General features: G+C 35.5%; 4 protein-coding genes across 6 annotated transcripts; 3 read left to right on the top strand and 1 right to left on the bottom strand.

Moving 5' to 3' along the window:
* The first annotated feature begins 1,518 nt into the window (after positions 1-1,518).
* Positions 1,519-7,710, top strand: LOC132053419 (uncharacterized). 3 transcript variants are annotated; one of them, XR_009414117.1, is made up of 3 exons: positions 1,519-1,986; positions 3,889-3,989; positions 7,272-7,710. XR_009414117.1 is itself a non-coding variant. In XM_059445448.1 (2 exons), exon 1 carries the CDS (start codon positions 1,607-1,609, stop codon positions 1,961-1,963), a length of 357 nt encoding a protein of 118 aa, XP_059301431.1. In that variant the 5' UTR covers positions 1,520-1,606; the 3' UTR covers positions 1,964-1,986; positions 7,272-7,710. The 3 variants fall into 3 exon arrangements, 1 of the variants encoding a protein (XP_059301431.1); XR_009414116.1 differs by having other exon boundaries at positions 3,863-3,989; XM_059445448.1 differs by lacking the exon at positions 3,889-3,989 and having other exon boundaries at positions 1,520-1,986.
* Positions 7,711-8,152: 442 nt separating this feature from the next.
* On the bottom strand, positions 8,153-9,948 carry LOC132053418 (ras-related protein RABA1f-like). Its single transcript, XM_059445447.1, has 2 exons — positions 9,391-9,948; positions 8,153-8,579 (listed from the first exon to the last, which is right to left on the bottom strand). The coding sequence occupies exons 1-2, from the start codon at positions 9,609-9,611 to the stop codon at positions 8,153-8,155; spliced, it is 648 nt and encodes a 215-aa protein (XP_059301430.1). The 5' UTR covers positions 9,612-9,948.
* A 7,785-nt stretch (positions 9,949-17,733) lies between these two features.
* On the top strand, positions 17,734-19,014 carry LOC132054149 (F-box protein At4g19940-like). The gene has a single exon (XM_059446207.1). It carries the CDS (start codon positions 17,734-17,736, stop codon positions 19,012-19,014), a length of 1,281 nt encoding a protein of 426 aa, XP_059302190.1.
* Positions 19,015-19,365: 351 nt separating this feature from the next.
* LOC132053417 (F-box protein At5g18160-like) lies at positions 19,366-21,693 on the top strand. The gene has a single exon (XM_059445446.1). It carries the CDS (start codon positions 20,311-20,313, stop codon positions 21,625-21,627), a length of 1,317 nt encoding a protein of 438 aa, XP_059301429.1. The 5' UTR covers positions 19,366-20,310; the 3' UTR covers positions 21,628-21,693.
* Positions 21,694-25,639: the final 3,946 nt, after the last annotated feature.

Here is a 25,639-nt window from a genome sequence, read left to right as displayed (position 1 = left end):
CTTGGAATCACTCAAAAACCGCCTCGAATACCCTTCGTTGGTCCTTGTTGTACCTATTCATATAAACATACCAACATAAGCTTATATACAACAATTCACATTCAAAACTGCGATGAAAGTGATAAGAAGTAAAGTGTAAATGACACTAAATCTAGATATTTGTGCCAAATATCATTGGTAACACTCAAAGTGCTTATAAGTCAAAACTAGTCATAAGTTGGTCACTCCCAACTTATTATTTTTGAGCTTATAAGCACTTTTAGTTTGACCATGATATCTACTCTTTTTATCCTTAATATTTTTTTTTTTTAATTCTCAAAATAATTTTTCTAGAATAAAATATCTAACTTCCTCTTCATGCTATATCCGTCATTCATCCTTTTTCATACATAAATACTTTTAAATTTACAAAATTGTAAATTTACTAAAAAATAACTTATTAGCACCTTTTTAGCAGACACATCAACGGCTTCTTATTAGTTTCAACACTTTTTTCCAAACACGTAACTGCTTATTTATAAAACTAGTTTCAACATTTAAAAGTGTTTATCAGCATATAATGCTTATCAACTATTTATAATCAGCTAATCCAAACGGGCTGCTACCGTTGTGTATGTTAAAAAAATGGGAAAAGATCAGGCATGCCCCCTCAAATCAAAATAACTACCCGCTCATACCCCCATTACTTTCGTACCCCAAGAAAAAATCAAAGGTATTTAACCAAGATGCCCCCAATTATAATACCAACATGGTATATAAATATACTAAGATGTATAATGAAAGATGCTTCAATTCTTCTCTTAGTCCTCCATAATACCATCATGATATATAATTATACTGAGATGGTATCATGGAAGATGCTTCAATCCTTCTCTTAGTCCTCCATGATACCATCATGGTATATAAATATACTGAGACGGTATATAATGATACCATCACTGGGTATGTTGTTGTTGGTATTATGAATATATAATCATGTTCATTTACTAAAAATGACACACTTTTCTCAAAAAAAAAAAAATCTCTATGATACCATCAAACAGCAACAACAATATACCGAGTGAAATCCCATAATGTGGAGTCTTAGAAGGATAAAGTGTACGCAGACCTTACCCTTCTCTCGAAAGATAAGGAGGTTGTTTCCAAAACCATCGCCATATACATATCTTTGTGATGGTAGCATGGAGAACTGATTCGGTCATTCAACGAGACACTTCTCAAGATCATGGTACCATCGTGCTAGATAAATATACTGAGACAGTATCAGGAGGACTCCTTCAGTCCTTCTCTTAATTCTCCATGATACCAATATGCTATAGAAATATACTGCGATGATATTATAGAGGAAGGGGTTTGGACGAGGGGGAAAAGTCAGGTAATTAGTTTGGCTTGGGCCGGGTAGAAGCGAAAATAGTTTGAATAGGGGCATGGGCGGGTAATTAGTTTGGGTTAGGTTGGCAATTAGTGATGTTTTCCCCAAAAAAAAAAAAAAAAAAATGCTAGAATCGTGTCAAATGCTGATGCTCTGTACTCGCGCCACAGAAGCTAATGTAAAACAACATTTTGCTTTCTCCTTCCCTTCTGCCTTTAGCCTTAACCAAATACAATGACTGACCATGAAAACCCTAAACCCACCGATAACCTCCCTTCAACAAATCCACCTAAAATCGGATCTTCTAACAGTGGCTCTTCCGCGTCGCCCCACTTTCCAAACCCGCCGGATCGTTCAAACCCGGACCCGGCAACACTGAGAGAGCAATGGAAGTTTGCTATTAGACAGTACAGCAAATGGTATTCACATGCTTGGGGTACTGCTATTTTAGCTGGGCTTTCTTTTTACGCCCTTGGTTGGATTATTAAAGGTGATAATCCTTTGCCCTCCTTCAAGCCCAAAGAATCGGATAGTAAAAATGCTTCTTCTTCTTCTTCGTCTAGTGATGTTCCCGAGGTCAAGCGAAGTTGATGATGACGATAATTTATATTCAGGTTAGTCTTAGAAACTTAAATTTCTCGCACTTTTTGTTGTTCTTGTTTGATGAATATACGTTTGGATTAATTGTAGAAATGCGTGGCTATAAATCATTTCATTAAGGGTAAGATGAGAAGTTTAAAGTTAAATAGTTATTAAATATAAAAAAGTGTCATTCTTTTTTAGACTGACTAAAAAGTAATGAGTGCGATATAAATAGGGACAGGGATTTCTGTGGTTACATAATGCCACACATCAACAATATAAAGAATAACCCTACAATATTATAAAGAAAAGTAGGACCCATATGAACCTGGACGGCTGGACCCAGCAATACTGAGAGAGCAATGGAAGTTTGCTATTAGACAGCACAGTAAATGGTATTCTCACGCTTGGGGTACTGCGATTTTTGCTGGTTTATCTTTTTATGCACTTGGTTGGATTATTAAAGGTGATAATCCTTTGCCCTCTTTTAAACCCGAAGAGTTGGGTAATAAAAATGCTTCTTTGTCTTCGTCTAGTGATGATGTTGGTGCTGTTCCCAAGGTTAAGCCAAGTTGCTGATGACGATAATTTTTTTTTTTAGGTTAGTCTTAGAGACTTGAATTTCTTGCAGTTTTTGTCGTTAGTAGTTCTTTCGGAAACAACCTCTCTATCTCCTCGAGGTAGGGGTAAGGTATGCGTACACTCTACCCTCCCTAGACCCCACTTTGTGGGACTACACTGGGTATGTTGTTGTCTCGATGAATATAACGTTTGGATAAATTGTAGAAATGTGTGGGTATAAATCATTTTATTAAGGTTAAATAGTTATTAAATATAGAAAGATGTCATTCTTCTTGGGACTGACTAAAAAGTAAAGAGTGCGATATAAATTGGGACAGAGGGATTTCTGTGGTTACATAATGCCACATATCGACAATCTAAAGAACAAACCTACAATATTTTAAGGAAAAGTAGGCCCATGGTAGAGTTATTATAAAAAAGTAGGGAAAAGGATAAAATAGGATTATTAGATAATAAGCAACGTCAAAACCCGCCAGACTGTTCAAAACCCGCCGGACCCGGCAACAGTAAGAGAGCAATGGAAGTTTGCTATTAGACAGTACAGCAAATGGTATTCCCATGCTTGGGTACTGCTATATTAGCTGGGTTATCATTTTATGCCCTTGGTTGGATTATTAAAGGTGATAATCCTTTGCCCTCCTTCAAGCCCAAAGGATCGGATAATAAAAATGCTTCTTCTTCTTCGTCTAGTGATGATGTTACGGAGGTCAAGCGAAGTTGATTAGGTTAGTCTTACATACTTGGATTTCTGCAATTTTTTTTTTTTTAATGAATATAACGTTTGGATAAATTGTATTCACTATGTCCCGGTTTATGTGACATTGGATAAATTGTATTCACTATGTCCTGGTTTATGTGACACTCTTTACTTTTTAGTCGTAAAAAGGTTCCCATTTTATCCTTAATGAGATGATTTATAAGTAGCAATTTCTTTATTGTTTTCTATCTTACATAATGCCACACATCTATTAATCTGAAGAATAAACCTAGAATATTATAAAGAATGTAGGTCCGTGGTAGAGTTATTATTAAAAAAAAAGGGAAAAGGATAAAATAAGATTATTAAATAATAAGCGAAGTCAAAATCTTGGATGCTTTAACAGTGGTTTTTCCGGGGCTCCACACTATCCAAACCCGCCGGACCGGACGAACCCGGACCCAGCAACACTAAGAGAACAATGGAAGTTTGCTATTAGACAATACAGCAAATGGTATTCCACGCTTGGGGTACTGCGATTTTAGCTGACTTATAACGGTATTCCACGCTTGGGGGTACTGTGATTTTAGCTGACTTATCTTTTTATGCTCTTGGTTGGATTATTAAAGGTGATAATCCTTTGCCTTCTTTCAAGCCCCAAGAATTGGATACTAAAAATGCTTCTTTGGTTTCTGATGATGTTGGTGCTGTTCCCGAGGTTTAGCGGAGTTGATGATGACTATAATTTCTATCTAGGTTCGTCTTAGAAACTTGAATTTCTTGCAGTTGTTGTTCTCTCTTGTTTTGTTTGTATAAACACACAGGTTACATGGGAAGATTAATGCATCGGAATAACGTTTTTGCGAGTTTGGGTATTACAGGCTGTTGCATTTACAACAATAATTATGCCTGAATCAATTTTGGTTGGTTGTATGAATTCTCTATATCCACATTGATCTGTTTCATTTATAAGAGAATTTGGCTAATTTAAGGGTGTGTTTGGTATGAAGGAAAATATTTTCCACGGAAATTGGCTTTCATCGAAAATGTTTTTCTGGAAAATAGGGTGGGGTGGGGTGTGTTTGGAGGGTGGGGAGGGGACATTCAATGTGAAATGTTACTTATGGACTTGTTTTTCCTACTTTTACCAAAGAAGTCGTTTTCCTAATCTTTAAGGAACTTAGTTCTAGAGAAAATGTTTTCCAAAATTCTGACCAACCAAACATGGAAATTCGGACACTCCCTAACGCTTTTCCTTTATCCGGACTTTGAACTGGTTATGTTCTGTGATATAAGTGCACGGTTAATGACCCTTGTTTGGATAAGGAAGGTCGCTTGAGAATGTAGTATTGTGCTGCTTTTGGAAAATGCTTAGCTCGTTTTATGATTATTTCTTTTATAGCAAAAGACGAAGGGGATGGGTGTTGAATGATACTGCGGAAGTTCACTTGTTACAAGTTGACTTTCTTCTTGTATCGGGGTCGTAAGCATGCTTATCCACTTGCTTGACTTATAGTTTCATTTCCTTTTTTGAACCTAATATTTACAATCTGTCCATTTTGTTTTTCTATTCACCTATTCTATCCTGCTGAAAACAGAATGTGCCTGCGTTGCTGTTTGTTTTTGTGAAGGAGCAACTAAACATGTAGAGTTAGTCTTCTTCCTATGATCTCTTTGTGCATATGTAATCAAGAGATCTTAGGTGCAAATAAATGAAGAATGTCTGGAGAAGTGTCAACCTAATTCTACTGTTGCCTAATGCCTCTTGATTTTCAGTTGGGCAGCAGCAAGCAACTAGTAATTGCAAAAAACATATATTATATATGAAAGCTCTTGCCAAGATTTGGACCAATACTCTCTTCAGACAGAGATTGACGAGGCTCGTAGCGGAGTTAACTCTAAGCTAGAGGATTGGAGACAGACGTTAGAGTCTAAAGGATTCAAGTTGAGTAGGACCAAGACAGAGTACTTGGAGTGCAGGTTCAGTGGCGTACCTCAGGAGGCTAATATAGAAGTGAAGCTTGGTACCCAGGTCATCCAAAAGAAAGGAAGCTTCAAGTATCTTGGGTCTATTATACAAGGTAATGGGGATATTGACGATGATGTCACTCATTGTATTGGTGCAGGATGGATGAAATGGAGGCTCACTTTCGGAGTGCTGTGAGACAAGAAAGTGCCACCAAAACTTAAGGGCAAGTTCTACAAAGTGGTGGTTAGACCGACTATGTTGTATGGGGGCAAAGTGTTGGCCAGTCAAGAACTCTCACGTGCAGAAGATGAAAGTCGCGGAAATGAGAATGCTGCGGTGGATGTGTGGGCACATTAGGAGTAGATGTGATGAGGAATGAAGACATCCGGACAAGGTGGGACATGACGGTGGAGGATAAGATGCGGGAAGCGAGGCCGAAGGTTTGGGCATGTGAGGAGAGACATAGATGCCTCAGTGCGAAGATGTGAGAGGTTGGCTATGGATGGTTTTAGGAGAGGTAGACGTAGGCCAAAGAAATATTAGGGAGAGGTGATTAGACAGGACATGGCGCAGTTTTAGATTACCGAGGACATGACCTTAGATAGGAGGTTGTGAAGGGCTCAGATTAGGATAGAAGGCTAGTAGGTAGTCTTGCTTTTCTTTCGCACTAGTAGGCGTAGTTTTGCTCTACTGTTTATTGCCCTTTGATTCCCTTTTTATGTGTTGGGTCTTGTCTTTCCATGCTGTTTTATCATGACTTCTTTGCTCTTGTTATTTCTCATATTCGCACTGCTTTGATTTGCTTGTCTGTATCTGACTATTTTCTCTTGTTTTCTTTTGAGCCGAGGGTCTTTCGAAAACAGCCTCCCTACCTTCCAAGGTGGGGGTAAGGCCTGCATACACTTTACCCTCCCTAGACCCCACACTGTGGGATTCAACTGGGTATGTTGTTGTTATTGTTGTACTCTCTTCAGACAGAGAATTCCATCTCCATTACTGCCTCTTGTTATGCTGTGTTACTATAATCAACACTGACTTTTAGCTTTGATGACTTAGCTGAACGGCTGTGCATATAAATTCTATTGTCCCCCTAAATGTTGATTGATATCTTCCCTGTAAAATATCATCCAAAGTGCTAATGGTTTTAGTCCTGTCTGGACCTCCTCGTGCTTGACTTTTTTTTTTTTTTTTTTTTTGGTCCTTTGTCTACTACAAGTTTCATGCTTTGCTGGAAGAGAAGGAGTGATATCATTACCATATTAGATAGTTAACACCACCATCCTTGGGTTGGAAATCTCTCCTATCTACTGTCTCTCTGAATTGCTTTAGTTCTTTCCTCATGTGGGTCCATTATGGCTTGATTCTTTAAAGGACGTATTACAGGAGTGATGACAAGCTTAGGAGTTATATCTTTTCCTTGTCTTTTAAGTTCCGCTTTTAATGTGTTCAATTTGTCAATTTTTAATTAGGGTAGTTCAGATGAAGGAACTGAAATTGAGTAGCAAATTAAGAGCTCTCTAAATTCCACTTTCCTATATAAAGAGGGTGGAGTAAAATGAACTTGCTCCCAAAACCAAAAGAAAGTGGAGTTTAAATAAAAAAAAATTTAATTGATTAAGCTTGTAAATGCAGCCTTCTGTAGCCATTCTTTGACCCTACCTAATATAGCCAAGCTGTCGTAGCGCAGTTGAGTACAGCAGTTTAGGGGTAGTAATGACAAGCTCAAGTTGCAGTAGTGGTATTGGGATTTTGAAAGACTTAAACTCTATGCTAGCTTTTACCATGAGTGTGTAGTCTCAAATGTGCTCAAAGCTAACGACCATTTATGTTGTTAAATCATCGTGATATTTTATGAATAAAAATAAGCAGTGAAGAAAACTCATGAATAGAAAAAGTCGTGAATAAAATTAGTGTGTTCTGTCAATACTCAACTGTTCTCTTAAAATTTGGAGGGACAAGGAGACGGTGAATGAACTTCTGCCATTGGAATGACGCAATTATTAACCAGTTGTTGAAGAAAAATATAGTTTTTTTTTTTCCTGAGTATTTTTTTCTTTTGGATGGCACAGGTCTGTGGTGTAGCTCTCTTTTACTCAAATAAGGTACCCATGAACAGCTGAAGTCTCCCTCCCCTCTGAACCCCTGACAGCTGGGCTTGTTAAAATTCTCTTTCTGCAAGCTCTATGTGGATGGAAGTGCAATCACTCCTAACACGTAATTCCTTGGCAAATTCAGTGCATCTATCTCCAAGGGAAAAAACCCAACATTGTAATAGTCCAGGCAAGTCTCAAGTGTGGCTTTTTTCTTCAACCTTTGTGTCCTGCAATGAATTCAACAAAATGCAAGAGAAAAACAAATAGTACCCTGAGTTGTTTTCGTTAAGAAGACTTTTGATGTGTATTTCCTGTACAGTAGACGTGCATATCAATAATACTGTAATTTTGAGTTGTTGTAAGTTCACATTCCGTAGTGCTGAGGAAGTTGCTATTACCATTTTCACTACTGAAATTGTCGTTAATGCCGCCAATGTACACTTTCGAAAAGACAAAACAAAATGGTTCTTAAGCAAAATTTACTTCCATCCCCCATCCCCCATTTCCCTTACTTTGGTTCCTGGAATTCTTCTTTTCGCTAACTTACAGTTATAGAGTGGGGAGCGCTACACAAATTTTGTACAGGAAACCAAAATTCTCAGCAGTCCTGCATTTTTCCGCATTTAAATAGCTGCACTCAGAGGCGTAACCATAATTTGAAGCTTATGAGTTCAGGATTCTAGCACTGTTAAGTTGCAAAATTCTAAATTAATAATTTGTACATAAGTAAATGAGTTTCTTGAGACGAATAGTGTTTGGACCAAAGTTATTGGGTTCAGCCGAACCCGGACCTTGGTTTCTAGTTCCACCCCTGGCTGCATTCTGAGAAATGTAGTAGTGAGTGGTTGACCCTTTGTTCAACTGGAACAACATCCGCCCTTCTTAATAGCAGATACATAGTTTCCGATGTTGATCGTTTGTCCTGCAGGCAAAGATGTTGGATCGTCTCCTGCATCAAGAGCCTTCTTGCTAACCACCCGGTAAATCTGAGTCAACACTTCTGTAAACGCGTTTTCAACGTTCAACGCCTCAAGAGCAGATGTTTCCATGAAGAAGGTCCTCTCCCTTTCCGCAAAACCCTTCGACTCATTAGCGGGGACCGCACGGAGGTGGCGGAGATCTGCCTTGTTCCCTACTACCATGACGACGATGTTCTGGTCCGTGTGATCTCTGAGCTCCTTGAGCCATCTCGCTACGTTCTCAAATGTTACGTGGCGAGTAATATCGTAAACAAGTAAAGCACCAACAGCTCCTCTATAATAAGCACTTGTGATGGCCCGGTACCTTTTTTTTATGGCCGAAAGCTGTTTAGAAACAATTCCTCCAGGCATCATAGTGAAATAACATCACAGGTGAAATAACATTGCATATGAATACTTGGTTGAACGTTTTCTTTCTTTTTTATTTTCACTGCCATTACAATAGAGGTGGAGAAGCTGTAATTGTCTTAAAAACCCATTAAACAATTATTTATTTTAAGATCAATACGACGATTTTAACCTTGTAGTTCAAGTTCAAGGGAAAAAAAAATGCCATGTTTATATTTGTTGCATTTGACATGACCTGATACGGCCATTCTTGAAAATCTTACGTAGAAGTCATTTCGTTACGAACAGATTCTTTACGGAGACTTTGGATCAAATAGATTATATCTAAGTAGTTGGGTTTCGGGTTAGAGCCAAGGGTATAGAGTCACCTTTGTTAGGGAGGGTTTTATTCCAACATGAGAATTCAGATTTGGTCGGGCCCTAATGCGGGTACCGAACATCAGTGGGAAAACCAAAAAAAGGATGATAGTGAAATTGATCAATACGGATTAAAGTTGTACAAATGATAAAAACTAATCTTTTTCTGGTTTATTTATCTTGTATATAAAGCTCACTCGTCTAGTTAATTTGAATTCGCGCTTGATAGGTTCAATATGAGGGGCAAAGCCCTTCCTATTGAAAGATCCTCCATTTTTAGGGTGCGAACCCAAGACCTCTGGTTAGATTCTTGGTGAGAGAAGAATGATAAATTAATATCTAGTGCATACAGCTATCCAATACATGTTAAAACGAAAAGGAAATTGAGATTTGAGAGAGCAATGGGATACCTCTCTTGGCCAGCAGTGTCCCAAATCTGGGCTTTGACAATTTTGTCATCAACATGAATGGTACGAGTGGCGAATTCGACGCCGATGGTGGACTTAGATTGCTGGCTGAATTCGTTTTTAGTAAAGCGCGATAGCAAATTCGATTTGCCAACACCAGAATCCCCTATGAGCACCACCTTGAATAAGTAATCATAATCCTCCTCTGATCTATATGTTCCCATTTCCTTTTTGCCCTGTACATAAGTGTAGTTAAATATGGAGCGTTTGTCTAGTCTCCTATGGCGTTGGCTTCCTTCCTTTGAATCAGGGATGTGTGTGAGAGAGGGAGAAAAGAAAAAGAGAGGGAAGAAGATGAATATTCATTGATTGATTTACTATTAACGAAGGACATATTTACCATGCATTTATTTCGGAAGTTTGATGGGAGAAAGAGGCAGGAGAGTTTTGAGTTGGCATAGCTTATAAATTTTAAAGAAGAAATAGTTTATCTATGCACTTGAGGTGTAAAAAGTTTGTTCAACATCAAGTCACTGCAAAATATAATTGCAGTAACCTCTTTTTTTTGGTAAGTAATCTACTATCACATGTTAAATTATATCGATGATGTAGAAAATTGATCTGGTATATGTAACTTAAATCCTAAAAGAAAGGAGCAGCGATTAAAAAAATATGTTGGGAGTTGTAGTACAATGGTTGCAGTTTCATCGAGTACCACTTATGTTTATGGTACAAATCTCATGAAAAATTAGCTAAAAGGCTTCATAAAATTGATAAATGAAAATAGCTTAATGTTAGAAAAGCGAAAATTAATCAAGTAGAAATTCTTCACTCTAAATGATAAATTGGTTAAAAGAATTATTGTAAAAAATTAAAACTAGGGAGGTAAGGTAATATGGTAAATCACAAATAAAATTAGTGGTACAAAACGAAACTTGGAGGAAAATATCTGCAATAATGTCTAAGAATAATTAAATATATAGAAAACAGTGAAATGCTCAAGTGAAATAAATGCAATGCAATGCAATGGGTGGAGTATACTCTTTTCTAGCTTAATATTATCACAAGGTATCAATTACCGGATAATGTTTGAGAATCTTGCAAGTAAGAACGTTCTATTGACTATTATGGTAAATGCGTACTCACATTGAATGTTTACACCAAATTATGTAAATTTGCTATAGTTAAGTGATGAGTGAGGTAAACACACGTCGTGCGGGTAAGTTTTTACCTTATATCCTACCAATTTCTCATACATCATACCTTGGGTCGATCTTCATCCTCTCTAAACAGTCAAGCTAGTTCTCTTGTCCTTTGTAAGTCCATGTTAAAATTGTGGATTGTATCTTGGCGCAAAAGTTTATTACTTGACTTCTATGTTGCTTTAATAGAGTCGTCACCTAATTAATTTATGGAAATTAGGAAACCATTTATTTTAAGGTTATTTATGAAAACCTTTAAAAAGGTATTAGAGTTCGGTTAAGGATACTGGTGATTCCCCGAGGAAGATGTTTGGCACCTCGGAAGGAATCCGCAAAATGCCGTTGACCTATGGATTTTAAAATTGTGGCTAAAATTTGCTTAGAAAATGTGTTTAAAGGGATATGCATAGAAAAAGTTAGTGAAGTCTTGCCTTTACTTGTATACTCGTGGCATATTTTGAAAGAAAATTCTCCATATAAATCATTTTGGAGCTTTATAACAGGTTGAACCTTTTTTTTTTTTTTTTTTTTTTTTTTTTTTTTTTAAGGAAAAGGTTTAAAAATAGGGGAAATAACACTGTATGTCTATTTGTACAAAATTATTTATCGTTCTAGCCTATATTTTGTTTTTTACACGAAAAGGCCCAAAATTTTCTCATTCTCAACACCTAATTCTCTGTCTGCAGTAGTACTCTGCACCCCTTCTCTCTTCCCCCTCTCTAAATCATTCGACATCAGAAAAATCTCATCTTCACACCAGATTCGGAAGACCAGATCTGAAAGAAAAGAGAACATTGCCGGAGCAAACGTTTACGGCCAGATCTAGAAGAAACGAGAACATCGTCGGAGAGAATGATTTCCGGCCAGATCCATAGCCGACATCGGCGAAAAGGAGTGACATCATCGGAAGATCCTTTTTTTTTGTCAGATTCGTCAATAAATTATGGATAAACTTTCAGATTTGAAATCTAAAATGGAAAGCATTTCTTCTTCTTCTTCTTCTTCTTCTTCTTGGGTGTGGTGAATTTGGTATTGAAATGGAGATTTAATGGTGGATAACAGGTGTTTTCTAGTGTAAATGTGTATAATTCATGTTTATACGCACTTATACAATGTAGATACATTGTTTAAACATTATATATACAGGTGTATAAATTTGTATAGTATGTATAAACATGTTTATATACACTTATACAATATAGATATATTGTTTAAACATTATATATACGAATTTGTATAGTTATGTATAAGTATGTATAATTGTATATGACTCTGTATAATATTGTATATTGTATATATACACCAGTGTATAAGAACGTATATTTTAATGTATAATTGTGTATAAGATGTATATGAGTTGTTTAAGGTCAAATAATAGTATTTTTTTTTTCCTTGTTGGTGAATTTCAGAAAAAATAAGTGTGAAAAATAAGAAAATGAAACAAAAATAATGAAACAAAAAAAGCAATATGATTTAGGAATGAAAAACAAAAGAAACAAAAAAAAAAAAGAAAAAAAAATATCAAACTAATGGTATGAGGGTAGGTAAAATGGAGATATGGGAACTTTAGACAGAAATGGTCATGGTGAGATCAGTGGATTTGCTGAACAAACTAAGTTTTGGGCATTTGTATAGCTTGTAAGGCTACAAAATTGTAATTTTTTAATTTTGCTATGTAAATGAAATATACTTTTCTGAGTTGTACATCTATGAAATTTCCCCTTTAAATAGTTTGCATCACTTCCTTGAACCAAACACACTTAAAGTTTTTTTAAAGTATAGTTTCACTATTTTTTTAAAGTATAGTTTCACTATGATTGGTCAAAGTAATGTAATCTACTTATCTCCTTTAAATTAAATCAAGTGGAATATTTTGTATATCTTAGTTGTTTTTAAAAGTCACGATTTAGCAAGCTTAAGCAATACTTGTACTTTTTTCTTTTGGCTAAAGTCATAGATGGACCCCTGAATTTGCCTTGATTTTTCATTTAGACCTCCCAACTGAGAGTCGTACCATATGAACCCTTCAAGACAATTGTTAATGTGCCATTTAAACACAAAATAAATATGCAACAACACACAAATGGTGCATGTAATTCACACGCAAAAAAAATAAATAAGATGGAGCCACGTGGAATTTAGCTTTAAAAAAAAAAAAGGATTTTACAAAAAAAAAAAAAAAAAAGTAAAAACAAAAATAGTCATCTTCTTCGGCCCCCCGACCCCTCTCCTCTTCTTCAAACCCCACCACCCCTCTCCTCTTTTTCAGCCCCCCACCGCCCCTTTCCTTCCTCTCTTTTTCTTCTTCCTCCACTAGCCATCCGTCGTCCTCCCACTCCCAACAGATTCTTTTCCTTCTAAACAATTTACTTTAAAAAATAATAAACATCAATAGTAGCAGCAGGAAGAAAGAGGAAAAGCAAGAAAAGTAAAGGGGTGTGTTTGGATGAAGGATTTTTTTTTTTTGTGTGTGCGTTTATTTCAAAGGACTATCGATTTTTTTGGTCCATTAATGGAGAAATCATGGACTATTGATTTTTTTGGTCCATTAAGGGCTCGAATTTGCTGTATTTGAACAAAGCAAAAGAGAAGAGCGACGCTGGTGGCGGCGGTGGAATCCGGTTTCACCGGAAAAAATTGACGGCGGCTGTGGTGGATTCCGGCTTCGGATCGGGGGAGGGTGGGCTGGGTTTTAGGATTTTTTTTAAATGTTTTTTTTATTAGTTAAATTGTTTTAAAATAAGTTTTTTCTTATAATTATTTTTTTAATGATTAAAAAATTTAAAAATGAAAAAATTGGCATCTCAAGCCCTTTTAGAGCAGTGCATTGCACGCGCTTTGCCACCTCAATAATTGTGTTTAAATGGCACATTAACAAATTGTCTTGAAGGGTTCATATAGATTACCCTACTTGAGGATCTAAATGAAAAATCGTAAAGTTTTGGCCCATTTACGACTTTTACTTTTCTTTTTGAAATCCTCTAGAATGAAACCCTTTTATTTTGAGATGTAAATCAACCTTTCTTAAAATCAATCCCTTTGTGGGCTCAAGCTCATATCTCTTTTCTTTCCCTCAATTTTGGACCGAAGCGTTTGTTTCTTATCGGGCAATTAGCAGTAGTGTCTTTATTTTGGGGTGGTCTTTAATTTTTGGCCATTAAAATGAAAGTATTTAATTTTTGCCCTTCGTCTAAAACCTTAGGGTTCTGGGTTCGAATCCCTGCTTAGGCGAAAATTAAAAAAAATTCGCTAAGGAGAGGTTGCCTACAAACTCTGCCCCATTGGGCATAGTTTGCCACAGTGACGTACATGAACTGATTTGAATGTATTTTGGCAAAAACTTTATGCTTCTGTATATAAAATCTTACCATTCTCAACAGAAAAAAAAAACTGAACAAGGTTACCAAAAAATGAACACTGGGAACAAGTCACAATAACACATCAACAATGAAACTTTCAGCCTACATGACAGTTGATTGTCCCCGTCAACTCAACAAACCATTATAACCTTTCATTTGTAACGATACTCTTCAAAAGCATAATAAAAGTTGCTTTTACCTTGTATTAATTTGGATTCTCATCTGTCATTACAATCATAGAAGCACTTCAAAAATATAGCCACATTTGCAGAACTATGCCTGATGGGGTAGAATTTGCCTGCAAACTATGCCTTAAGGTAGAGTTTTGCAGGCAAATTATGCCTTAGCAAACTCTACCTTAAGGTAGAGTTTAGGCAAAATTCTGCCTTGCAAAATTTCTTTTTTTTTTTTTTTTTTTCTTGTTGCAGTGCTCAACCTAACCCAGATAGTGAAGGTTAAAAATCAAAGACCACCAATTTGAGGGACAAAAATTAAAGACCACGCCAAAAGAAGGACAGTCCGCTCAAAAAAAAAGTTTCTTATCCCCAATATGCTCAACTTTCAGAAGACTCCAAGTAAAAACCTTTTCATAGTATGGTTGATAACATATCGGTTTTGCACAAGTTCCTTAAATCCTTTAAAGCCATTTTAAGGGGAAATCAGTTTTACAAAACACCTTGCATATATCTTACTTTTTTAAGGGAGAAAAGTCATTTATCTTTTGAATTGGGTCTTTGTTTGAAAAACAGATTTCCTATTCATTCTAACGACATTCACGTCGTTTGCCTACTTGTATTTCACTAGGTTCTACATGATTTTGAATAATACACGGATCTTTACAATACACATATAAACATTAGCAAAATGAAATGCAAATGGGCTGGTGGGTTTAGTTGCAAATGGGCTGGTGGGTTTACTAAACCACAATCTAATTTTCGTGCCATTTTAACCCATGACTGGACTCGATCTAATGCAGATGTTGGGTGGCGGAGATGATGGGCTCACGCACCAGAGTTCATACAAAGGGGAAAAGGAAAATGGGAATTAGAAGGTATCCATACTTAGCAAATAATTCACTACGGGATTTAACATGATGAGTATGTCACTCAAAACCATTGAATAGCCCAGGTACACTTCAAATATACATAACCGATATACACAGAAACATAGAGATGCACACGCTTCTAATACCCATATCACATTTGTAAATCATAGAAAAAGATGAAAAGAGAACAACAATCAACCCAATAACATAATAATGCAGCCTGATATATTGTGTTATACAACAGATATACATGATATACACCTTTATATAATTAAGCGCATATATGGGCGTATACCCAGTGGTATATCACAGTATTTCGAGCAAAGAAGAAAGAGTTTTTAGCAGGCCTATTCTTTAGTGTAGCATTCAATCCAATATACCATGAATATACCAGGATATACAGCGGGCATATACCCTGTATACTCACAGTATACACCTCTGTAGATTAAGGGATATTCAATGTATGTTGGGGTTACATGTTTTCTTATGTGTAGAGCAAATGAAGCAGCAAGAATGGTATGAAATAAGGAACCAACTACACAGAATACTGCAATTCACTGTGTACACCACACTAATCTCACCTAGTATTTAAGGGCAACTAAATCAGGATCTTAAAGACATTAACAAGATCAATTTGTACAATCAAAAGAAGAAATACAAGGAAATGCAGACAAAGATGATTGAATGATCAAACTAGGCCATATATACAAGTAGGAGAGATGCACACATACACAGACACTTTCATGAATCCTTTTTAACAAGGACAATATAGCATACACGAGATGCTTCTCTTAGGCTACTCAAATAGCATGGCAGACCAATTGGTCGTTTCTAATTGTTATATTGAGACTCACTTCACACACATAATTAGTTGAAGCCAACATATATCAGTTTGAGGTACACTCTGAATTGGTGACTTGCTATGGTGAGTCCGCAATCAGTGGCAGAGCCAGGATTTCCGCCGAGAGGGTTCAAAATATAAAAAAGTAAACATACGAAGAAGCCTAAGGGGTTCAACATCTACTATATATACATAAAAAATAATTTTAACCTTGTAAAAATAGTTTTTTTTTTCCGCCGAGGGGGTTCGGATGAACACCCTCTGCGTAGTGTGGCTCCGCCACTGTCCACAACTTAAATGACCCAAAAAGTGACTAAAGGTACCAAAATAACCCAGAAAAAAAAAAGTTACCGAAGTACCTTTTGCGCACTAAATTAGTGCGCAACAGACCTAATCAGAATTTATTAAGCATCCTATCGCGACTAATCGCGCGTAATGTGTTCACCAAAAGCCCCACCATCTTCCCCACCCCGACGGTCCCCCCTCTTTTTAAAAAAAACTAAAAGCACCATTAACGAGCAAAACTGAGGTCCCACATTCCTTTTCGTGTTTTTTTAACCCAAAAATCAATATTCTTGGTATATTATCCAAAATAGAAAACGAAACAAAGATATAAAGGAGAAGGTGATTCAAGTGAAGGAAGAAGAATAAAGAGGATAGCTGGGTTTAGCAACAAAGAAAAAAAAGGAAAGGATATATAGTTGGCATTTTAAAGATAGGTTGGAATTTTGGTGGATTAAATTGTTTGGAATTCCAGGGCCCACGGTCCACTTGTCAGATGATTTGTGGACAATTTTATCCATCAGTTTTGAAATTCTATGATATATTACAATTTACAAATACTTATGGGTTTGTTTGGTTTGAACACAAGTTATGATAGGATTAATTATGTTGGGATAAGTTATCTGTAGAATTATTTATATTTGGATTAGTTTATACTAGAATTATTTCTTATTGATTGTTTGGTTTGTTGTATTAAAAGTAACATGTATTGCATAACTTTTTAAAAAAAAGTTATTTGTTTACAAAAATACCCTCCACCTTAGAAAAAGGGTTTTGAGAACCTCAGGGCTATTTTAGTCAATTTCACTGTTTTATCCCTGGATAATTACTATTCCACCCTCTGATGGGTATAAGTTATCCCAACACTATTTTTATTCCTGAGATAACTTATCCCACGATTAGTAACCAAACAAAGGATAAGGTGGTACTAAATTTTATCCCATCACTAATTTTGCTTATCCATCATACCAAACCATCCCTAAAAGTAGAAATTATTGAGAGTGTTGAACATGCAAGCAGTGATATCAATCAAGATCGTATCATCTTTCAAATCTCTTACTGTATTTGGTTAATTGAGAATAAATATTCTTAAGCATAAATTATATATGAAGAATAAATTATTCTTGAGGTTCATTTTGATGAATTTAATTTTTCCTTAATTTCATCTAAAACTATATTTAAATCATCTTATTTAATTAGCATAAAAATTTGCCACGTGAAATTATAAATGAAATTAAAACTTAAAAGACATCAAAATAAACATATTTCTATCTATGAGTAAAGAAATTATATGCTCACAAAAAAGTGTAATACAAATTATATTTCTTTAGTTAAATGTCTATTTTTATATCTTGAACTTCAAGCTTCGAAACACGGACCTCGTGAAACTTATATATATATATATATATATATATATATATATATATATATATATATATATATATATATATATATATATATAAACACTTATATAATTTGATAAGTTTATCGCCATACATAATGCCTTCTTAGTCTGACAAGGTTTCAGTTTCTGCTTGGGTTAGGAATCTATCAGAGGTTTTGCTTCCATTAAAAGGGTAGATGACAAAGCATATGCATACGCAAGTCACAAAGAAGATGAATAAAATTACTATCAAGAAAAAAATCCCTTCTGACATCTTGAAAGAGAAGAAGATGGTTAAAATTACTATCAAGAGAGAAATCCCTTCTGACATCTCGAAAAGGAAGAAGATGAAGAAGATTACCAGGTGCAGTTCAGTAAACGCTAAAGAAATTCATGCTGATATTGCGTTCGAAGTGCTAACTCGGCTACCCATCAAGGCCTTGGACAGATTTAAGTGTGTATCGACATCTTGGTCTTCGATGATCCGTCAACATGAATTCATGAAAGCTCATAGGCCTTGCGGTGGTATACTCATCCATCTTTTGCCCGACTATTCTCGCTTGAAGGGCCTCTATTACGCGTCCCTAAATGGGAAGAATGAAGTGTTCGCTCATCGAGTGCGTTTGCCTTATTTTGGTTATAAGGATATTACTCCCGTTATAAATGGCCTTGCTTGCCTATACACGGGTCATCAAGTTTCACTTTTTAATATATCTACTCTTGAACTTATGGAGCTTCCCACCTCAAGTTTACGCGGTGAAGGGCTTAGTGTTTGGTATGCTCTCGGTTTTGATACTGTGGATAATCTGTACAAATTGCTTAAAGTGAGTAGTACAGTTGCCAATCGACTGGTCTACAAGATCCTCACTCTTGAGACAAGTTCACGATCGGCATGGAGATGGAGAGAGATCGCTCAGGAAGGTTTGCCTTGGTTTTCCACTGTTGCTGATCAAAGTTACTTTGTGAATGGTACAATCTATTGCAAGTTTAGAACTCCGAACTTCCACGAGAATGGGGAACAATATCTTCTCGCCTTTGATGTCCACCAAGAGCATTTCACAATTTTCAACCTACCACGCGTGCCCTCACATATATTCTCAATATTTAAGCGCAGTTTCATACTATTTGGTCAATTTGAAGGGCGCCTAGCCGTAGCACGTGTTAAGAAGACACAGTTTGAGACGGTTTTGGAACTTTGGGCGTTAGAAGATGATCAAAACTCTATATGGAGCAAGCACAATATAGACTTGCCTGATGAACTCCTTAGATACTTTCATAAGGTCAAGCCTATTGGGAATCTTTCTTCCGGTGAGTTATTGCTTTGCGGTTCAAGTGACTATCGCCAAACGAACCCGTTTTATGTTTATGATCCCGTCAACAAGAAATTTACAGAATTGATGATTGAGCATCCCAACTCACTAGACTCGATAGGTCTATGTAGTACTCACATAACTTGTCTTATGGAGAAGATAACCCCACTGAATGATTTGGTCGGGTTAAGAAAGAATGTTTAATTTTTACTTATTGTGGAGATGTCTGATGGCGCTGTGCACTGAAATCTAATGATTAATTATTACTTATTGCGGAGATGTCTGACGGCTCTGTACACTGAAATCTAATGTTCTTTCGCATCTTTTATTTTTTAATACGGTGTCTGCCAATTAAGATGGAAATGTTTGTGAATCTTAGTTGGCCCTTTGACATTACAATATACTAGTTTTTAGTCACATGGTTTTGTGACTCAAATTTCTTGCCGAAATAATATAATTTAGGGCTGCTTATCGGACGGATAATTATGTTTAGCGGTTCGAAATTGTGTTTAACGGTTCGACTTATCGGTCATCGGTTTTTAAATGTATTCCGCTAGCCAACCGATAAGATATAGATTTGTTTGGTATTGAGTTAGCAATTATCGGGTGGTGTATTGGTTAATCAACAAGCTCTACCTTGAGCTCTTCGGATATTAAGAATTAAAAAATTATTAGATCTTCGGCTTCCTTCAGCCCCAACTTAGGCATCTAGTTAAAGAATTGCTAGCAAAACGAAAAGTGCTATTTATGCGCAACAGAGAGAGACATATGCGTACTTAATTCATGTGATATTAAACTAAAAACCGTCAAAAATACAACAACATACCCAGTGAAATCCACAACGTGGGCACAATCATAAAAGATAGCAATAGATTTAATAACAAATGCATAAAAGTATTATTCTACTTACAATGTTAATGAACTTAAGTTAACATTTATGATAATGTATAATAAAATCTAAGTTATACTAGTAAAACACACCTACGAAAAAAATAAAATACTATATATAATGTAAAAAAGTATTACGTAGATGGGGAATAAAATAGTCAAGGACAAAATAAACATTGCATATAGGAGGGGGAAATAATAATAATTAAAATAAATAAATATTGGAGGACGTGGTTTGAGGGGATTGTCAATTGTTCAAAAAAATTACCCTTTCTGTTTCTTTCCTTAAGTTGATAGTGAAAGTATAAATATGATTATTTTTTTAGTGCCAGCTAGTCTAATCCATATTTACTGGGAGAAGTAATGTCTTCCTAGTATGCTGAGGTTTAAATTTCTGGTTGGTTTAGGAATAGATTTAATGTCTTTCAGTAGTTATACCTGCTAAGCAAGACCATATATATATATATATACACACACTCTTCTATATATTTTGATAAATACTAACCAAGACCATATTTATCGCCATATATAATGCCTTCCTAGTCTGACAAGGTTTCAGTTTCTGCTTGGGTTAGGAATCTATCAGAGGGTTTGCTTCCATTAAAAGGGGAGATGACAAAGCACATGCATACGCAAGTCACAAAGAAGATGAATAAAATTACTATCAAGAAAGAAATCCCTTCTGACATCTTGAAAGAGAAGAAGATGATTAAAATTACTATCAAGAGAGAAATCCCTTCTGACATCTCGAAAAGGAAGAAGATGAAGAAGATTACCAGGTGCAGTTCAGTAAACGCTAAAGAAATTCATGCTGATATTGCGTTCGAAGTGCTAACTCGGCTACCCATCAAGGCCTTGGACAGATTTAAGTGTGTATCGACATCTTGGTCTTCAATGATCCGTCAACCTGAATTCATGAAAGCTCATAGGCCTTGCGGTGGTATACTCATCCATCTTTTGCCCGACTATTCTCGCTTGAAGGGCCTCTATTACGCGTCCCTAAATGGGAAGAATGAAGTGTTCGTTCATCGAGTGCGTTTGCCTTATTTTGGTTATAAGGATATTACTCCCGTTATAAATGGCCTTGCTTGCCTTCACACGGGTCATCAAGTTTCACTTTTTAATATATCTACTCTTGAACTTATGGAGCTTCCCTCCTCAAGTTTACGCGGTGAAGGGCTTAGTGTTTGGTATGCTCTCGGTTTTGATACTGTGGATAATCTGTACAAATTGCTTAAAGTGAGTAGTACAGTTGCCAATCGACTAGTCTACGAGATCCTCACTCTTGAGACAAGTTCAATATCGGCATGGAGATGGAGAGAGATCGCTCAGGAAGGTTTGCCTTGGTTTTCCACTGTTACTGATCAAAGTTACTTTGTGAATGGTATAATCTATTGCAAGTTTAGAACTCCGAACTTCCACGATAATGGGAAAGAATATCTTCTCGCCTTTGATGTCCACCAAGAGCATTTCACAATTTTCAACCTGCCACGCGTGCCCTCACATATACTCTCAATATTTGAGCAAAGTTTCAGTGTATTTGGTCAATTTGAAGGGTGCCTAGCCGTAGCACGTTTTAAGAAGACACAGTTTGAGACGGTTTTGGAACTTTGGGCGTTAGAAGATCATCAAAACTCCATATGGAGCAAGCACAATATAGACTTGCCTGATGAGCTCCTTAGATGCTTTTATAAGGTCAAGCCTATTGGGAATCTTTCTTCCGGTGAGTTATTGCTTTGCGGTTCAAGTGACTCGCACCAAAAGAACCCGTTTTATGTTTATGATCCCGTCAACAAGAAATTTACAAAATTGATGGTTGAGCTTCCCAACTCACTATGCTCGATGGGACTATGTAGTAATCACATAACTTGTCTTATGGAGAAGATAACCCCACTGAATGATTTAGTCGGGTTGAGAAAGAATGTTTAATTTTTACTTATTGTGGAGATGTCTGATGGCTTTATACACTGAAGTCTAATGTTCTTTCGTATCTTTTATTTTTTAACTAGTAAATTTAACTGCGCTTCGCGCAGTAAAGTTAACAATATGATTCTTTTTCTTGCCGGAATATTTATAAATGAAACTACTATGCAGTCACTTTATTTCAAAAATCATTTTTTATGTAATAAGTGGTTGTGTGAAAAAATATTCTTACTGCACTTCTTGTTAATTCTACACATTTCCAATTAAGAAGGGATTGTTTGTAAACACTTAATTTTGATCCTCCCATCTCAATTATTTTCTTAAGATAATTTCTATAATAAATATCTGTAAGAACTTTCATTTTCAAAATTTCAAGAATTTAATGAACAAAAATAACCAACAGGAAAAAGTTTTGTATCTGATTATATTCTCATTACCTATACCTTAATTCCTTTTTTACTTCAAAAAAATCATTTTTACCCTTTTTGCAATTTGTTCTTGTTCATTTATCATTTATTTGCTTATCTTTTCCCCTATTGTTTCCCAACAACAACAGCATACCCAGTAAAATCTCATAATGTGAGAGGGTACAGTGTATGCAGACCTTACCCCTATTCGGAAGATCCCCAATTGTTTCCCATCTTTATAATTTCTTTCATGCAATACTACAGCTTCCTTATATTCATTCCCACATTATTTTGGGGTTCCCAGATTTCCTCTCTTTCTTTTTATTTCTTTGCCTTTGCTTATCTTTTTCTATTTCTTATTTAATTTTCTTTCTCGTGCTCATAATAATATTTAATTCTTCCAAAATATCAAAAACTATTATTATCGTTTTCTTAAATAACCAAATCAACTCCCCATTCTCCCTTTACTAATTTTTATGCAAATTTTCAAAAATTATTCTCTTCATTGACTTATTGTAATGTTTTTCATGATTTGTGTTATATGTAAAATGGTTAATTCAAAATTCACTTCATAAATAATCTTAGATATAATTCTTTATCTTGATTCTTTATGTCCTCCTTGAACCTGGATTACTATCTGTGAAATTAATCCTTGCATAGAGTAATAGGCATGAGAGTAACATGTACCCAATAAGCAGCAGTAAAATCTGCAACACTAGTAGAGAGGTGAATAACAAAACTTCTGACTAGTAAATAACTCCCATTCTGAACCACAAACCTTATGGATTTTATGATGTACCCGTATATAATACGTAATACTTTATTTGCATTACACGAACTCTTAATTTTTTTTTTTAACTAAAATGATAATTATGGTCTTACATCCTTGTAATGGTTATATTCATACCATTAAATAATTGGAGAGGTGTGACGTTATTTACATAAAGAGTATAAAACTCTTCCACTCCCTCACATTATTTATGACACCAGTAATTATAGAAGCATTAAAGTCTCGTCAAGTTTTGCTTTACGAATCTCAAATGTTTAATTTTAAAAAACAATAAAATTACCTTTCTTCTCATTGAAACGTATATTCTAGCTAGTCTACCGAACAATATACCTTGTTTTTCCACTTAATCCTCCTTGTTTTTCATTTTTTTTTTAAAACTCTTATTTTTTTATTGAATTTATCCATTATTCCCGTTGATTAAAAAAAATTAGTTCTTCCCAACTTTAAAAATGATGACAATTAATGCACTTAATTTCCATTAATTTCTTCATTATTAATTGAAAAGTTTCTTTTTACTAAGACCATTTTGTGACATCTTCTTAGCTTATTCCTACTCTAATGTAATTTTCTCCTCAACTGTTGTTTGCTTACCCTTTCCATCAACCTGCAAGTTTTTCCTTTGCGCTTCTGCCTTCTGGCGTTAATCTGTTTGGTTATAGGCAAGGATAAAAAAGAGACAAAGAAGGCAGAAGGATTGCTAATTATAAGCATTCTTCTCTCTTTATTCTTTATTTTACCTTTTCTTTGTATATATAGTAAACAATAATTATACTCAATGCTTTGAATTTTTTACGAAGCATGACAAAGAAAAAGATATTAAATGCATGATCTTACTTATTCATATATACATATTGTTCTCCAATCTTTTTAAGGTTTGGTGAAATTGAATTTTAAGACATATATCTATATATATATATATATATATATATATATATATAAGTGACGCTAGTTACTATTTTAAATTTGAGTTCACCCAAGTAAATAGATTTTTTAGTTTTAAAGGATTAACAATCTTATTTATCTTAAATCATGCATAGATAACTCCTTTTTCTAGTTTATCTTAAATCAAGCATATATAATCTAATTATAAATCATGCATATATAACTCCGGTCTAAAATAAATTTAAATAATCAAATATGTATAAAAAATATAGCAAACTACAATACATATTTTGGGTTTTCCTTTTCTTTCTCATAGTTATACCCATCCAAAAAATTAGAAGTTGTTATCTTTCCTTGAGTAACCAATTCAATTTTTTATTTTATTTTGGCCAAAGTCATAGATGGACCCCTGAACTTGTCCTGATTTTCCATCTGCACACTCAACCGAAACGTTGGACTATCCGAACCCCCGAACATAAGATAAACCGTGCCATTTGAACCCCCTCGTGCAGTCGGCACACGCGTGAAGCTCATTTGCTTTAAGCAAGAGAGTGAGAGACCATTTTTTTTCTTTTTTTGAATTTTTAATCATTAAAAATTAATTTTAAAAAAAACTCTATTTTAAAATCTATTTAAATAATTAAAAAAAATTGAAAAACCCAACCCATCCTCTCCGATAGCCCACTTCAACGCGGCCACTGCCGCCAATGCCTCCTCCGCCGCCTCCTCCGCCGCCGTCGCCTCTTTCTTTTTTTAAATTTTTAATCATTAAAAATTAATTTTAACAAAAATGCTATTTAAATAGATTTTGAAGCGGCTGCGACGGGGGCAATGGCGGAAGTGGCTGCGGTGAAGTGGGCTATCGGAGAGGATGGGTTAGGTTTTTCAATTTTTTTTAATTATTTAAATAGATTTTAAAATAGAATTTTTGTTAAAATTAATTTTTAATGATTAAAAATTTAAAAAAAGAAAGAAAGCGCGCGCGCGCGCGGAGGAGGAGGCAGCGGCGGCAGTGACGGCGGGGAGGTGGGCTTTCAGAGAGGATGGGTTGGGTTTTTCAATTTTTTTAATTATTTAAATAGATTTTAAAATAGAGTTTTTGTTAAAATTAATTATTTTTGTTGACATGGCTTATTATTATTTTTTTTTTCAAAAAAAGGTAACATGACATGGCTCCATGTCACTGGTTTATTTTTCCATGTCACAGCAAGTGAGCTTCACGCGTGTGCCCAGCTGGCACGAGGGGTTCAAATGGCACATTTTATCTTATGTTCGGGGGTTCAGATGGTCAACATTTCAATTGGGGAGTCTAGATGGAAAATCAGGACAAGTTCAGGGGTCCATTTATGACTTTGGCCTTTTATTTTTAAATAAGTGACCACCTTAAGCAGTGGCTTTATTTTATTAATAAAATAATCTGTACAAGCAAAACAACAAAAAATATCTGAAAGGGAAAAACAAATGCACAAAAATAGATTTAGAAGCTTCACTTTCCAAAACTAAACAAACCCCGATGAAAATTCTTCATCTCCGACCGGTCTCCGTTGAAAATGGCTGCCAAGATTGCAGCTCCCGTAACTGGTCCATAGCAAGTCTTCAAGGTTTCTTAGCTTAGGTAAACTCTTGTTTCTCTCTGATGAAAGATCTGTCTGAAAGAGATTAATTCCGTGATTATTCTCATTGATTGAATTGGTAAATATACCATAGTTACAATGTCCTATTAGGATACAAAATATACTAACCTAAATTAGAAGATTTACAAAATATTCTTTTACTACCTATTTACATTATTTATCACACCCCCGCAGTCGAAACGGGAGGTTTACGAACGCGGAAGCTGTCCAAAAAAATCCTCAAATAAGACACACGGCGGGATCCCTTTAGTGAAAATATCGGTGAGGGCGATATCGGGACGGAACATGAAGGACACGTACGTGAC

The sequence above is a fragment of the Lycium ferocissimum genome, chromosome 4 (assembly GCF_029784015.1).
Source record: "Lycium ferocissimum isolate CSIRO_LF1 chromosome 4, AGI_CSIRO_Lferr_CH_V1, whole genome shotgun sequence".
In the NCBI taxonomy this organism is placed as follows: Eukaryota; Viridiplantae; Streptophyta; class Magnoliopsida; order Solanales; family Solanaceae; genus Lycium; species Lycium ferocissimum.
This window is presented reverse-complemented; position numbering and strand designations above follow the sequence as displayed.

Coding starts and splice junctions, on each gene's coding strand:
- LOC132053417 (XM_059445446.1), top strand. CDS start 20,311: ATGACAAAGCACATGCATACGCAAGTCACAAAGAAGATGAATAAAATT.
- LOC132053418 (XM_059445447.1), bottom strand. CDS start 9,611: ATGGGAACATATAGATCAGAGGAGGATTATGATTACTTATTCAAGGTG. Junction 8,580..9,390: donor GACACTGCTGGCCAAGAGAG/GTATCCCATTGC, acceptor CATAAAAAAAAG/GTACCGGGCCATCACAAGTG.
- LOC132053419 (XM_059445448.1), top strand. CDS start 1,607: ATGACTGACCATGAAAACCCTAAACCCACCGATAACCTCCCTTCAACA.
- LOC132054149 (XM_059446207.1), top strand. CDS start 17,734: ATGAATAAAATTACTATCAAGAAAAAAATCCCTTCTGACATCTTGAAA.